The sequence below is a fragment of the Merops nubicus genome, unplaced genomic scaffold (genome assembly GCF_000691845.1).
Source record: "Merops nubicus isolate BGI_N331 unplaced genomic scaffold, ASM69184v1 scaffold13025, whole genome shotgun sequence".
Classification (NCBI taxonomy): domain Eukaryota; kingdom Metazoa; phylum Chordata; class Aves; order Coraciiformes; family Meropidae; genus Merops; species Merops nubicus.
In genome coordinates this window covers 118,894-134,507 of record NW_008609018.1, presented here as the reverse complement: position 1 = coordinate 134,507, position 15,614 = coordinate 118,894, and the positions used below count along the sequence as shown (strand labels likewise).

At 37.1% G+C, this 15,614-nt stretch overlaps 1 protein-coding gene across 1 annotated transcript in view; it reads left to right on the top strand.

Annotated features, from left to right (window-relative positions):
• Positions 1–6,515: 6,515 nt before the first annotated feature.
• The window catches only part of GALNT2 (polypeptide N-acetylgalactosaminyltransferase 2), a 43,265-nt gene continuing 34,166 nt past the window's right edge, over positions 6,516–15,614 (top strand). The window contains 2 exon segments of the mRNA XM_008940468.1: positions 6,516–6,621; positions 13,068–13,221. Of these exon segments, the coding sequence (XP_008938716.1) occupies positions 6,516–6,621; positions 13,068–13,221 (260 nt within the window).

Genomic DNA, 15,614 nt, shown 5'->3' with positions numbered 1-15,614 from the left:
CAACCCCTAACATTCTGTGAATTCTGTATACCAGAAACTTCAGGTAAAGCATTACTTTTGTCTCATTCATTCTGAGTTTATAAAATGTCAGGTTTTATAGTTGTCAAATAGTGCCTGTAAGCTCTAAAATCTGTTTTGACCTAATAAAGGAAAAAATTACAGAGAAGGTAGGGCACTAAAGCATTTAATTTTGTCTGGAGACTACACCTCATAGTAACTGCCATATTCAAATTTTTTTTAGTGTGTTCAGTTAGACTATATCTAGAAATATTTCCTATATATGGGCCATCAAAGTATAATCTTGATTACTTTTTCCTCTTGGGAATTTAAAATTGCCTTCTTGTATGTATGAGGGTGTGTCTGTGTATTTGTTCACCCTGCTGCGAGCTTATAGTTTTGCATATTCAAACATATGAAAGGAATGTATCTGTGGCAGCAATTTACTTAAACTGAGCAAAGGAGTAAGAATTAAAATTAAATCATCTTTGCTGTAATAATTTCAGACATTATGTCTAACAATGGTAATCAAATATTGTGAAGTAGATATATTTTCAGTGTTTTCCTGTTTACGCTTTGCTTCTCGATGTAGTTGGAAATGCCTGGACTACTAATGCTAAGCAAGTTGACAATCAAAACATGTCAGCATTTGTTTATGGGCTATTTCCTACTTATGTTGCCTGTAAGAAGCAGAATTCCAGGCATTTTCAGAGCAGGCTTTATCTCAGCATCATACAAAACATTTTTGCTGACAAGGGAAGACTTGGGTGCCCTGTAATGTAATTACATTAAATAGCTAGAGTGCTTGCTTGGCACATAGAAAAGCTTGGATTCATTTACTACAGCAAGAGAGAGCTGGAGTCGTGTTTCTGGAGACCTCTTGGAAGGCAGTGAGCAAGTGCTGGGTCAGAAAGCAAGCCAACATGCTGGGTTCTGTCCTCTGCTCATGGTCCTCATTGGGTTGAGAGGAGCTGGTGCTTCAGAGCTTGCTTTTGGCTATCATCTAACATGTTATCTAATGAAAAGACTGTAAACTGAACTGGGGGTTGGGAAGAAGCAGGTATTAAGTGCCAGCAGTGGGCTTTGTCTGCATCTGTGATTTAGGGAGATGTCTAACTTTGCTGGGCTTTGAGCCCTTTTCTTGGGTAACTAAGCTCTGTAAGGAGCCTTCATGCTTGGTTTAGGGATCTGAATTATAGCAGGCATTAAAGTGTTGCAATGCAAGTGCTTCTGTGTATCTGGCCTCGAGTACATGATCAGAACACAAGTATATGAAGTGCTGAGAGGAGTGTAGTCTGCAGCAAGAGCACACCTTCCAAAATCAACTAATTTGACTGATCTGTAGTGCATGATGCAGCAAAGCCTTGTATTAAGGCAGCTGGATCAAATGATGCTCTTTGAAGATGCTGCCCATATCAGTTTTCTCTTAGAATATCAGTGGAAAATCTGTCAGCAGTTGGCCCTTGGCCAATATATTAAAAGCAAATACCAAACCAGATATTAAGCCTTAGCATGTATTCTGTCTTATGAAGCCACATTTCCCGACTATTCTATCTAAGTGTGGTACCAAGGCGAATAAAACTTTATTTATTCTGTGTAATTCCCTGCTACATATTCTGTGTGAACTTTTTTGAAAAGTTGTTCTGGTACTTGGCAATGAGCAAAGTGATTGATTTGATAACTAGGATAACTAGATGGATAGTTCTAGGATAGAGTTAGGATAACTGGATGGCTTTAGCCCTTGAGTAGAGCTGTGTGTTAACCTGTGAGATGTTTTCAGCTGGCTTGCTGCCATTTCCACGGAAGAGACAGTGAACAGCTGTCCCAGTAGCATGTGGTGCAGTCATAGCTCCCAGCCATCTCCTGTGCCCAAATGTTGCATGTCATTCAGCATCTGGGTTCTCTGTGAGAGGAATGGCTGGTATGGAGGCACACTCAGCTCCCACTTAAGATGTTTTCAACCACAAGAGCTCAGCTGAAGTCTGTGTTGACTTGCCATTTGTAAGATATGTGGTATCTTAATGTATCTAATGATGTTACACGTTGCTAAGTTGTTCTGTTGTTGATAGGAAGCCACTGTAGGATAGAATTCTCTGCTATAATGAGATCTAATGCATAGCAGTTAAATGTCAACTCTGTGATACTTGAAACTTTAATTAAAGGTATTGGAAGATAGAAAAAAGTAGTGGATTTAAATGTGGTTTGTTTTTTTTTTTTTTTTAAATATAGGAGCAATTCCTAGGGACTTGAACCAGTTTATCTTTTTTTGTTTTGTTGCCAAGAGAGAGAACATTTGACAAGACGCTAATTGCTCTACAACACATGTAAGGAATATAATATTCAAGGCAAACAAATATACCAAAACCAGAAGGATAAGTGGTCTGGAAGATCTAAGTAATGGTAATGAAAATAATCTACGTCTGTGTATAATTACAGCTTTCTAAACTCAAATTACACTAGTCTTAAATTTCTTGTTGAATATGTTGTGTTTTGTTGTAGATGTGTAGAAACGCTGTAAAAATGTGTTTGAATCTTGCTTTGCGTCTGTACTACCTCATCTTTCCTTTCACTGCACCGGTCAGAGCAGCTGCAAATGTAACTCATCATTTCATGAAACAATTTTTTCAATCTAGTTCTTGAAACTGGAGTTTCATATTTCGTATTTGCTGTATCTCAAATTCAGCCTGCATGGTAGTCTTAATGGAGTGGGTCAGTTCAGCAGGAAAATAAACATGGTAATAGCAAGGTTTGATGTAGGCTTTCTGAGGCATATAAAGGTTACCACATCCTCAGAGAAAAAATTGCTGCCCTTCAATGATTTATCAGCCTTGAAAAATCCTTCATGTGTCTTGCTCTCCCTCACACCCCTCCCCCTTCAATTTAACCATAAGATATAGTGATTATGGTCTGCAAGCAAAGTTTTAACAAATTAGTAAGGAGATGTACATCACCTTAACTTCTGAGGTTTTGGAGTAGCAAAGGTATTCAGATACTTGAGTTTTAAAATTACATTTAAGTTAGGTTTATTTGCTAAATATTGCTACAATACTGTTTTAAGATTTCCAGCTGAGTGGAGTTGTAAGGTTGCAATTTTCTTTCTTTGCATATCAGCTAGTAACAAATCAGAAATTACTGGGAGGCAGTGACACAACATGTAAAATTAATGTATGTCAAATCCCTGCAAAGTGTGCATTATAGCTGGCATGAACTTATTTTGATGCTGTTATGTGTGCCCTGGCCTGAGAAAATATCCCGACAAATAATGACCACAAATTTATTATTCTAGTGGCATTCCATGTGCATTTAATGTTTGGTTAGTGTCTGTGCTAGCTGGCCAATTAACTTTTTATTTTTTAATAAGATCAAAATATTTTCAGGAAGTATTTACAGCATTTACATATTTAGGTTGTAGCCTGATATTGTGAGCTTTTTTAATATGTCAGGAAAATGGTATTTTAAAGTATTAAGTACTGATAGCATTAATATTATTTTAATACTGAAAAAGGCATTAGACTTTTCTCCTTATTCATTAAACTTCCCTCTTGTGCTCTTATGATTAAGAGCTGTGCCTCCCCTTAAACGATTTCAGTTGCTTTCAATCTTGCCTTAAGCTTAGCTTTTTGTGTGAATGACTTTTGTTGGTGCAAGCGTTGTTATCTTTTACCAGGAAGGTTATTCATCAAATGCAAGCAGCTTTTTAAGATCACATTAGAAGCTGGGATTTTGCTGCACTCCAAACAAGCTGAAAAAGCAACTCTGTCCTGTGATGGTGACAACATAGGAATGTCATTTGACCATATAATTTGTTCACATATTTCACCAAATGAACATGCTGAAGCAATTTACAGTCAGAGATGTAAAGAAATTGTTTGTATTTATGTCCATGATTTTAACAAATGCTTTCTTCTCCTTTTGTGTGCTTGAGTTCTCTGTAAAGGATGTAACATATTTGCTCCTAAAAGGCAAACAAATGGATTTCCCATGTGTACTTTCAAATGCTTTATTGGGTGAAAGTTAGTGCTTACAACAGAACATTAGTTTTATCTGAGTGGTCTTATTTTAATTATTTAAAAAATAGACTTCTTTTGGAGAAGAAAAATACCACAAAGTCCTAATCTACGGCATAAAGGTTAGAGATTAATATCCCATATTCTCCCTGTTGTATAAGGGATCCTAGAAAGCTGGTTGAACATCCAGGTGTCTGCAGTGGGAGCTTTTAATCCTTGAATCTCTGCTCACCTCAGAATATCTCTGAAGGCTGTTCCCAAGTAGTTTGCTAGAAGCCTCAAGTGTATAAGAATTCAAAATGGCATTTAGCTATCAGATCTCTAAAATAGCTTTTGGTAATTTGTGTTTATTTAAAAGCAAAACACAACAACAAAACAAAGTGAAAGAACTTGGTAAATAATTATGCTCAATGGCACATGCTCCTCAGCTAGAAGGATTAATGGGAAGGCAGTTTTCCACTAAAGACTTAGGAGAAGAGAGTATAAGGAAGCACTCAGTAGTGTGTGTTTTTTTTAAAAAAAATTACAGGAGAAATCCTTGCAATTTTTTTCAATTGCTTAATAGATGTTTTCCATTTATCTTTTAACTTACATAGGTATTTTTTAAGACTAATTATAGTAATTTGGGATAGAGAAGAGCTTTGCTGAATTTTGAAAAACATCACATTCTTATTACGAAGATTCTATTTCCAGCTATAGTTGATACTTGCATTTAAGCATTTCTGGAGTACTGCTTTATTTAAAATGGTGTACAAAGTCAAGTAATTAATGAAATACAAATTTCTATACTCATAAAAAGCTTCTGTTTCAATGTGCTGATGGGACTCGGCACACAGTGACAGATAATTTCCCTCACCAGCATGAACCATAATAATTTTCTTGAAACGCTGTCTGTTTTGGGGAATGTGGGCTTGTTTTGTTGCTGTTATAGCAAGTCTTTAAGAAAAGTTACTGATCTCCACAAGGCCCAGTAACCCAAAGCACGTACTAATTTGGTGAAATGTAGTATAAGAACCCGCACAAATTCCTTCCCTCTGGTACCCTCAATGCATGGTGCTATGAAACGCATGTGTTTGCAGTATTTAATTTTTAATTGAGTTATGTGGCTGTTTTTCTCTGTAAATGATTAACAATAATGAAAAAGCCATCAGTATTCAGTGTAGCATTTCGGTATTTTGGAAATTGGATGCTTTTTCCCAATGTATTTCCAAACATTACGGTTCCTATGTAATGTAGACGCTTAAGCTGAACTTATATTGGAAAATTCAGACATGCCTGGGGACAGACTGAAATGGTATCCTTTGTGGTTGAAATGCTCTCCAGTGAAGTTGGGTATGTTCTAACTACTTGCTACCAAAAAATTCCCAGCCGTGGCTTAGGAGCTGGGAGGGCAGAGATGGTTTACAGCACGTGGTTTGTACACCATCACACTGTTCTGGAGACTGAGAGAAGAGATACAAATATATTTCTGCCTTTTCCTAGAAGAGGTAAGAATTGTTCTGTGCTGCTTGACTTTGGTACCCGGTCATGTTTTTAGGTGCATTTATTGGTGAGTATAGGCGTAGTATGAAACCTTCTTACATGACGTAGTAAAGGCGTCATCTTTATTAGGATTCTGGAAATAGAACTGGTATTATGACTAGGACTTGCAGTGCAGATGTAGAAGAGGAATCAGAACTTCCTTTGGCAAGTGTGCAAGAACCACAGAAGTTGATGGCACTTAAATCTGTTGGCTAAATGTAGTGTACAAATGGGCATACAGTTGCTAATTATCTTCTAAAACTTCTTCCAAATGCATAGTGGCATAATTCTGGCTTGACATCTTGTATTTTTGTGGCAATGAGCATACAAGAACGTGGGGTGTTTTTGTGTTGAAAGGAAAATGAGATTTATAGATTCAGAATCAATGTTAGAAATTGGAAGAGGGAAGGAGATGTAACTCCCCCATATTACCTGAATCAGAAGTTCAGCAGAGTTGCCTGTGAAGCCCAGAATAAGCTTCACTGAAGTGAATGCATGAAAATAGCAATTTGAAGATATTTTGGAAGGTTTTTTCCAGTAGTAAGTCTGCCACTCTGGATATAACTGCTAGATAACCTGACTTCTCTTTTTTAGATAACTTCTCTATTTGAGCTATTCCTTCCTAACATGGGGCTTTTTCAGATTTTATTTAATGGTTTTGCCTGTGTTGTGCATTTGAGTATTATGGATTAAAAAAAAAAAAAAAAAATCCATCCTTCCTAGTACACTTCCTTCTTAAACATTTTTTTTTTTTTTTTTAAAGTAAGAATTGCTGAATAAATGAAATGCAAAAGCTTGTCTTAAATTTTTGGTCTGTTATGTTTGGTTTTTTTTTTTTTCAAGTAATGGAAGAAATAATCATCCTTTCTCTTAAAATCCAAAGTTAGCTCTCTTGAATCACTTTGAGTTTAAAACTCCAGAAAACTTAGTTATTGCTGTTTGCTTTGAAAACACAGAATTAAATCAATTAAAGAGATTATTTTAAAGATTATGTACTTTTTTCAGGAGGACCCCAATGATATCGACCCCAAAAGGAAAGATGTGCATGGCAGTGATGGAGAGGACAAAGCACAGAGTGTGGAGACACTACCTCCAGGTATTGCAGTAACATTTGTTATGAAAGATTCATAGCCATAAAACATTTATCCTTGAGAGCCATAAAACACGGCAGTTACTCTGATTCTAATAATACTTTGTAGTTTGGAAGTGCTAGGATTATTTTAGCAATATGTACGTCTCTATTCTTAAAGCTCCAGCTTCCTTAAATCTTACCTGTTTTGCTTCTTGTTTGACTTTAAAACCACAGAGGACGTGACTCTTTGCTAGTACATTTATATTGTCCTCCAATAAGTTTGAGGTGCTGTAAAAGCTGGCACAGAAGTAGACCGTTTCTCTTGATGCATAACGCTGGCAGGCAGCAGACACCTTAGGACTGTGCTTCTGAATGAAGCACAAAAAAAAGTTTGATGTGGCAGATTCTTTTGAGTATGCTGGTGGTGTATCTTATTTTTCTCATACTTGTCAGTATTTGTCACATAGAATCACAGAATTGTAGAGGTTGGAAGGGACCTCTGCAGACCATCTAGTCCAACTCCCCTGCCAAAGCAGGTTCACCTAGAGTAGGTTGCACAGGAATGTGTCCAAACCAGTTTTGAGTATCTCCAGGGAAGGAGACTCCACAAACTCTCTGGGCAGCCTGTTCCAGTGCTCCAAATGCTGACAGATAACAGAGCAACATGATTTTTATTTGATTTGAATGAAATGGTCTTATGCCTGGAGGATGAGCTAGGGAAATTAAATGTTAAGGAATCTTCATTTCATGTGACTGCTTCCATAAACAACTTTTGCTGCTCAACTGTTTCTCATCAATAAGATTTAATATATAGCTAGAATTGACATAATAAGGAAAATAGTAAAATGGATTTGAATATTTTACACTGGATTGAAAAGTGTAAGATAGCTTCACAACATGTTTTACTCTTCTATTAAACCTAATGTTTGGTTTACAAATTTACCCTAGCCAAACATTTGAAATACTGTGAGGTGTTGAAAGAGGTAACCAAGGTAAACTATCCTTTAATCAGCTGGAAACTTCCATCCCCAATAACGTGTGAGTTATGCTTTTTGGTTTAAAACCTTATAACTCCCAGTCCAGTATAAGCTGTTTGACATTCATGGCTTTTTTTTCCTGTAGCCTTTGGCCTACCTTGTCTTAGTTTTTTGATGGAGAGGGACAAGAAGACTCTGGTTATGTATGTATGCTTTTTTGGCAAAACTTGTACTTTGTGTATAAATTAGGATATAAATCCTAGAAAGTCTAAGAGCCTGGCTTATTTAAATTGGTTTCTGGAAGATCTTTTCAAGTATTTTTTTGCCTCAACACAACTCTTTGCAAATATTGTTAATGGGATTAGAGGTCAGCCAATTTTGCACCTTCAAGCTACTATTCTTATTTCCCCTTTTTGAATGTTTGTGTTCTGGACCAAACCCTATACATTTCCTCTGAGACCTTCCTTGCCCAGTGGCTCTCAGAAGCCATTTGAGTATTGAAAGAAATGGGAAGTGTTACAGTTTGAAAAGAAGAGGTATCAGAAGCTGGAATGGTTGAAGCTGGAAGTAAAATTAAGTGTAAAGTAGAGCCGGTCAGGTTTTTTGTGGTTTTGGTTGGGGTTTTTTTTGGTTTTTTTTTGTTTTTTTTTTAAATTTAATCTGTTGATTAGTAATCTCTTACAGCTTGATATAACAGGCAGAAGGATTGTTGTGCAAAGTAGTATGAGTCTCAAATCAAACATCAAAGGTTATGTCAACAGAATGATGCACTCTTAAATCACTATTTTGATTATTTTCAATTCATGTAGTCAAACTTTAGAATCCTTATGGCAGTGAAGCTTGGAATTCACATTTCTGCAGATTCTTTGCACTGTTGTAAAGCAAAGCGAACTAATGTTAAGAGGGGTTTCCTTTGAAATTTTCTTGCACTTCCACTGAGGTGAGGAGAACTTTAGGTTTCAGAATTATGCAGCATGGTATCTTTCAGAACTTCTTGGAATTAGGGAACTGTTTATTATCTTTATCATTAAAATGGCTTTATATAAAGATTGAACTGTTGGGGTTTTTCTACCTTCTGTACATCAGAGTGTTTTTATCCTTTGTCTTTTGGTGACTTTTTTTATATGCTGCACAAGTCTACATCTTGTTTTGTGAAAATAGTGATGTTAACTTCTGTAGAGCCTGAATCGTCTGCATGGTGTCATGGAGGCACCCACAAAACACACAACAGTAGCTACCCAAAGTGCAGATTTATTCTCTCTAAAAATTACCCAGCACTCCAATGGACCAAAGCAAATCACAAGTATTAGGTGGGAATATAATACCAGACAACTAATTCCAAAGTTGTGTGAATATCGTTTTTAGAAGGATGACCCAAAGGTACCCAGAAAAGGGAATCACTTGCCTACAAGGGGTGAGGGCTCACTCAAGGATATATCTATGTATGTGTCTCCAGAAGAGGTATTCACTCACCAGAAGCAGAAATGAGGATGAGGAGCTTACTCAATCCTGCAAGTTTCCTTGGGTGGTGTCATCATCCAAGGGAGAAGTCCCTGACTTCAGACCCACTGCTCTGAGGAAGACCGAGTTAAATCAAATTGTCTCTCTGGCGTGGGGGCTCCGTTTATACCCTAGTCAGGCCAGAATGTTATTCTAATTAGTCAAGTTTTAATGGCCATGAAGTCCCAACCTTTGCAGGGTCTTTATCTGTGCAGATGCACCTGCCACACATGGATAACTGAAGTAAAACTGTATCACCAGTGCTCTGTAAAAATAGGGAGTTTCAAATGGCCTTTTCTTAGAGATTCCAGGTCTTCATTAACTTAATGCCTGTAAGTCAAAATAATCATATTTATATTGAGCATCCTAATGCTTTTCAGCTGTATTAAGTCAGCAGGAACACAAGCTATTTAGGGGATTTTGCATCTCTCTCTGCCTATTCTATTGCCTGCTGCTTGGCTGCATGCAGATTTATCTGCTATGCTTTTTTTCACCTCTTCTGTCTCACTTAAAGCTTCTCTTACTGTTATCTGAATTTCCCCTAATTGATGGGGCCTTCTGCTAGAGCCAGGCTTTGCCTCCTTCCTGGCTCCTGAAGCCAAATTCACTTGTTCTTATACTCTGTGGCTCTCACTGCTGTTCAGTAAATTTAGCCCTTAGAAATGGGTTTTTTTATCCTTCTGTTCTATGCCATGCTTTCTGGACTAGTGTTGCATTTGCTAGTTTAAGTCTTGGATAATGGTAAATACTACATTTTAAATTGTTTATATCAAACTCCCCTTGGATGGAAAGTGGAATGGAATAGAATATACCAAACTAGCACTATTTTTTAAAATACAGCTACTTATTACAGAGAAAAAAAATCAATATGTATTACTATTTAAAAACAACCAGCTTATTATTAAAAGTAGTAGCAGTGAATTGTATTGTTTTTGTTCATAGCCTTCTCCAAGACTTCAGAGTTTGGAAATACTTGGGACAACAAGAAGCATCTTTGTTGGATATCACCTTTTTCTTGTTTCTACTCAGCTTTTCAGACTCAGAAAAGCCTGTAAAATTAGGACTTCTTATCAAAAACAGTGTAGCACTGCAGCATACCCTGGTTCAGGATTCTTAATTCTTAGCTGGCTCAGTGAATTTTTTTTTTTTTTTTCCTTTTTCTTCCTCTTTTTTTGTCTTACTTGGCTCTGGTTCATTCACTGTTGAGTTTTACCAGATTGATTTATTGTCATATTAGGCCTAAGTACATGTAAACACACATTTGCTTGCATTTGAAGTTACAAACTTCTTAAATTAAGTTTGAAATAATGCAGTTGCATTTTCTGATACTCATTCCACCTGGCAAAATCATTCAAACTCAGGAAACTATAAAGCCAGCTAGTTCCCCAGAAGAAATTAAATCAAACTTGCTCCTACTTGTGTTCTCCAGGGAAGCATGCAACAGAAACAGTTCCTATTATTAGTAAAGGTTTTATTAAACCACTTTTAACTTCAAAATTTGGTTGATAGATTGTTAAAAAGACAAGCCTTTCAACAAAATAAGGCTGGACAGTATTCCTAGCTTTGGATCAACCTTTCATTTTCCAGCAGTTCACTTGAGCTGTTACAACTTGTAACCAAGTGGGCAGTCCACGTTGCATGTTGTAGTTCAAAAAGAACACAATTTAAGAATAAAGCTTGTGACAGCATCACACATGCTGCTGATATGATGATCTCATGACCTCTTGGGTTTTAGCTACTATTTCTACTGGATGGAAGGCAACTGAAGTAGTGGGTGGGGGTGACAGTCCCAAAGCAGGCATAGCATTAAAATCCATTAGCAGCTGGAATGTTTGAAAGTTGAAAGTCCTATATGAATGCATTTTAAGTGTAGACAATACTTCATAAAGTTCACTAAAATCTTTATTTTTAGACCACAATAAACAGTGTTATGACATATCCGGTATTTCAGAAAATATTCAACATATGTTCCAGATGGAAGCTATACTATAAGTTAGAAGGAAGGGTGAAATAATTGAGTTTCCAAGGAAGCTGCAAAAGCATTGGGAAATGCTAAGGGAGAGAGTTATACAGGGAGATGATCTTTTGATCTCTGTTGTTTATTCCAGTTTGCTGAATCGAGACACTCTGCATTTGGTATAGTTTTGTTGCAAGTGAGGGTTGGTGTAATTTTTGTAAACAACTCTGTATTGGGTTGTTTGTAGTGTGGTAGCTGGCTGAGGTGTAAACTTGTTTTCAAAGTAAGTTCCTGGAAATATTTTGAAGAAAGAACTTGAAAGGCTAAGAAAAACTCTTGGCAGTTTGTGGGCAACCAACAACAGCTGGAAAGTTTCCTTTGTAGAGTTCTTCCAGTAACTCCAGTTTGAAAATCTACTTCTCTTCCAATTATTTTCCTATAGCTTCCCCTCTGGGCTGCATCACCGAGTGTCTGTTAAAAGTTCTGCAGTCTGGTTTTGTTCAGCTCTCTAGTTCTGGCTTGTGTGTGTGTGTGTGCGTGTTTTAACTTCTTCATGATAGTAATTCAGATGTTAATACTAAGTGACTGTTTTTACTAGCTAGGTCTTAAGCCAGTAATTCAAAAGTATGGGAAGTGTGGGTGCTTCTCTTACTCTGTGGCTTTACTTGGATGTTGGAAATTTCTTTAAAAAAAAAAAAAACCCTCACCCACCCAAAGCCACCTCATCCCTTGTCTGGTTAAACAACAGGCAATTCTTTTGTTTGATGATGGGAAAGTTTTCCTTCAATATTAGAATCTTCTAGCAGGAGTTAAGGCACCATAGTTAGGGCACAGCTTATGGATAGAAGGGCCTGCCTTAATTTTCATGCTGTGTGGGTTGAGAAGAGAGCAAAAGCAAACCTTGAAACATCTGAGCAACTGCTAATTCTTGTTAATAGCTGTTAGTGTTCCCTCTATCCATGTCAGCTTAGTTTAGGATATGCCTGAACTATGTTATTTGTCTAAAAGCTGAGCTTGAATTCAGTGACATCTCTGCAACCTACTACCTACTGAACTTGTTTGAAAGTACTGTGTTTGCAGTGTTGGAATGGCTCACCACAACATGCTTGCAGGAGATTGATACATATCTGTGTTAAAGAAAGAATGTCTGTATTGCATTAGAACTTGAGCTCTGATTTTGAGTTAAAGGTGGTATACATTTACTGTATATTTTTGAATAGGCAAAAGAGTTAAGGTTCAACCAGAGGTAAGAATTGATATTTTTAGGATGTTTGATAAATATACCGGTGTTCCACACCTGAAGATGGTGAAAATCTTGAATTCTCACTCCTGGTGTCTGGATGCTAATCTACATTGAAGTGTTAGTGTGTCACAACCAGTCACATAATAACAGTCCTTTTCAAAGAGAGGTTAATTTGTGAATCAGCTCTGATTGTAAAGGAGCTTGCAGTTCTGTCATGCTGGAGTGCAATCTAGTGCTCTGCCTGTATGAGATGCTGGGTTTTGAGAATAATGTTGTCTTGTACTTCTGAAAGGGGCCTGTTCTTCAGATGGTTTCATTATAACTGACTGTGGTTTTACTTAGATAATGAGACAGTAAATTAAATTGCAAGGTTTTTAAAGTCTGGAGTGGCTCTTGAAAAGTGAGTGTTACTTGGATAACTTTATAGCCAGATCATGTACAGTGTTAATACCTGTCAATATATGGAGAGGGTTTTTTTTATTAACATGGAAATTGTGGTAGTTGGTGTTAAAAAAGCAAACAACCAAACCCATGACAAATAAAATGGCCAAGGCGGAGCATGGTCTGATCATTACTTGTATAAACTGAGATCTGTAAAACTGTTCAATTTTATATTAGTTTGCAGGGTGTTGTAGAGGAATGTAATATGCAAAAGTGACTGATGTTGAATAATTAAACTGTGGATGTTTAATTGTTAAAAGCCAAGCTATTTCATCAATTGTTTGGAATGCCAAATGCTGTTCTTTAAATTGGGAAGATTAAATTGGATCTTTCCCTGGTTTTTCTATCGTAGGAAAGGTTCGGTGGCAAGACTTTGATCAAGATGCCTACGTTGGCGCTACCGTGGTGCGGTCTGGGCAGGATCCCTACGCCCGCAACAAGTTCAATCAGGTAGAAAGCGACAAACTGCGAATGGACCGGAGCATCCCCGACACGAGGCATGACCAGTAAGTGCCAGGCTGAGCCGTGTTGGACTTGAGTTAACTTCTTTGTATTTGTGGCTTTTGAGCAACAGGTGGGTGTTCTAAAGCAGAAGCTCTTCGCCTTTCAAAAGGACAAGAACGTGAAACTGTGGTGTGATCCTTAAACCTTGGATTAAAGAACAATGAATCTTATTCATGTTTTTCTGTTTCCATGACTTCCATCAGTGTATATTTTATATCCAAACTGGTGCTGTATTTCAGTCTTTTTGTTCCTGTTTATCTGATGACTTTTCTTCATTTGAAGTCTCACTGTGAGGATTATGAAACAGTGGAGCAGGTTGCCCAGAGAAGGGTGTGAAGCCCCCAGACTTAGGGATATTCAAAGCCAGATGTGCAGCCTGCTGTATCTGGCCCTGCTTTGAGCAGGGAGTTTGGACTAAAAGGTTTCCAGGGGCCCCTTCTGATCTCAGTCTCTCTGTGATTCTGTTCTTCTAAGTATGTGACGATTGTCAACTCCAGACCTAAAGGAATCCCTTTATGCACACCCCAGTGAACACAGGACAGAATTACAGTTCAGATGCTTAAAAAGTTTTGCTATGTCAGGCTCCTTGTGCAGAATTAGGAAACGGTATACTTCAGAGCAAGTAAAAATTATTTTCTTGTGGGTAGAGAAGACTCTCATTTAAAAAAATGTTCAAGTGACTTGCACTAATCTCATTTAAGCAGAACTGATTAATATTAAAACAACAGTTGCTCATTAAGACTTCAGCAGCTTAAAGAAAAATGGCTAAAGCAGGTTGAACTTGGTTTTAAAAACTAGACAAGCTTAGTCTCAAAGCATAAAATTAACCAGCTGTGTGTAGTTAATTTGCCTAACTAATTCTGCAGTAAGGATGAAAGTACCTTCTCAGCTTTGCAGGTAGAAGAAGCTGGAAGAGACACCAGAGGGAGAGAGAAAAGGAAGGGGCCTGTTTTTAATTCATAAAGCTCTTTAATCAGGAATGGCAAACTGAAGGAGATTTATATAAAAACTCAGACACTTAACTGTGTTATTTTTAAATCCCTTGCATAATAGCATGAGTTTAGGTTCCTTTAAACAGATCATTTGTAGATAAAGCAAATTTTGTATAACTTTCCATTAATTAAATGAGAAAGTAGAAAGAATCTGATGTGTGACTTGTTACCATGAAAACAGTGAAAAGCATAATGCCCATGGTATACTGAGGCGTTTTAAATGGCTTCTGAATTTTCTTTTATCACATATACTTACACAAAAAATGCATTCTAACTTTTTCAGACCAGATATTCTTCTCCCATAAGAGCAAAGCTCAACCACTGACTTCTAGAAGCTTCTATGATTCAGATACACTGAATTTGGAATATTTCTAGGCATTTAATAACCTCTGAGGGGGGTCTAACAGGCAAATGCTCTCCTTTGAGAAGAACTTAAGTAAGAGAGATTACAGGAGAGAAATTATATTATAGTGACTATGTTTGTTTTAATTGCCAGTGTTGTGATTATATGATGACCTGCTGGGGTTTATTCACTACAGGGAGCTGGAAAAGAACCATTCACTGGGGAGAGAGGGAGATGTTTCTGGGGGAAGGCTGTATCAGTACTGTGATTATTACTTAGACATTGCCACAATGAGGGTTTAAGTGCCCATCAGTCTAAAAATAGTCATCTTTTCAAAGGAAAAAAAATAAACAAACAACCAACCACACCTCAAGACCTCAAACTGTCTTTCCTGAAAGTTGTCCATTGGTGCCCTGCCATGTTGCAATTAATTTTCCTTCTATTTTGGCAAGGGCATTCACTGCAGAAGCTGAAAAAGTCACATGAAATATTTGTTTGGGAACTGTCCAATGGAAATAGCAATAGCTCTAGGAAGAAGAATGTTACAGACCTGAGCATGTGACACTTGGAAGGAAGTATGTTATTTTCAATAAAATTGGAGACAATAGAGTTAAAATTAAGATCTCTTATGGAGCTGCTAAAATATTTTCCTTTAAGAAAAGAAATCTACATGAGGAAACAGTTGTTTCTGCTTACGTAATTTTTAATTGATTGTATTGATGTGTCTGAGAGGCTGTTAGCCTTTAAGATGAGTATGTAATAGTACTACTTGATGGCTGAAATTGTCTAGGCTGTTAAGAAGCAATTTATCAGGATTTTACATTAGATGTGTAAATGTGCAATTATACATCTCTTTTTATACTATATTATTTGGTCTTTTCTGCTTTGGACAAACTTTTACTAGCAGCTTAAGACCAAAGTTTTCTACTTGCTTTTTGTGAAAGCCTGCCAGCAGTACTAGAAAACCCTTTGGTTTGCCTATTAAAGCTACTTGCCTTTATTTTAAGCAAAAGGGAGAAGTGAGAGCCAGATACAACATAACGAAGGAAGCAGAGAGAGG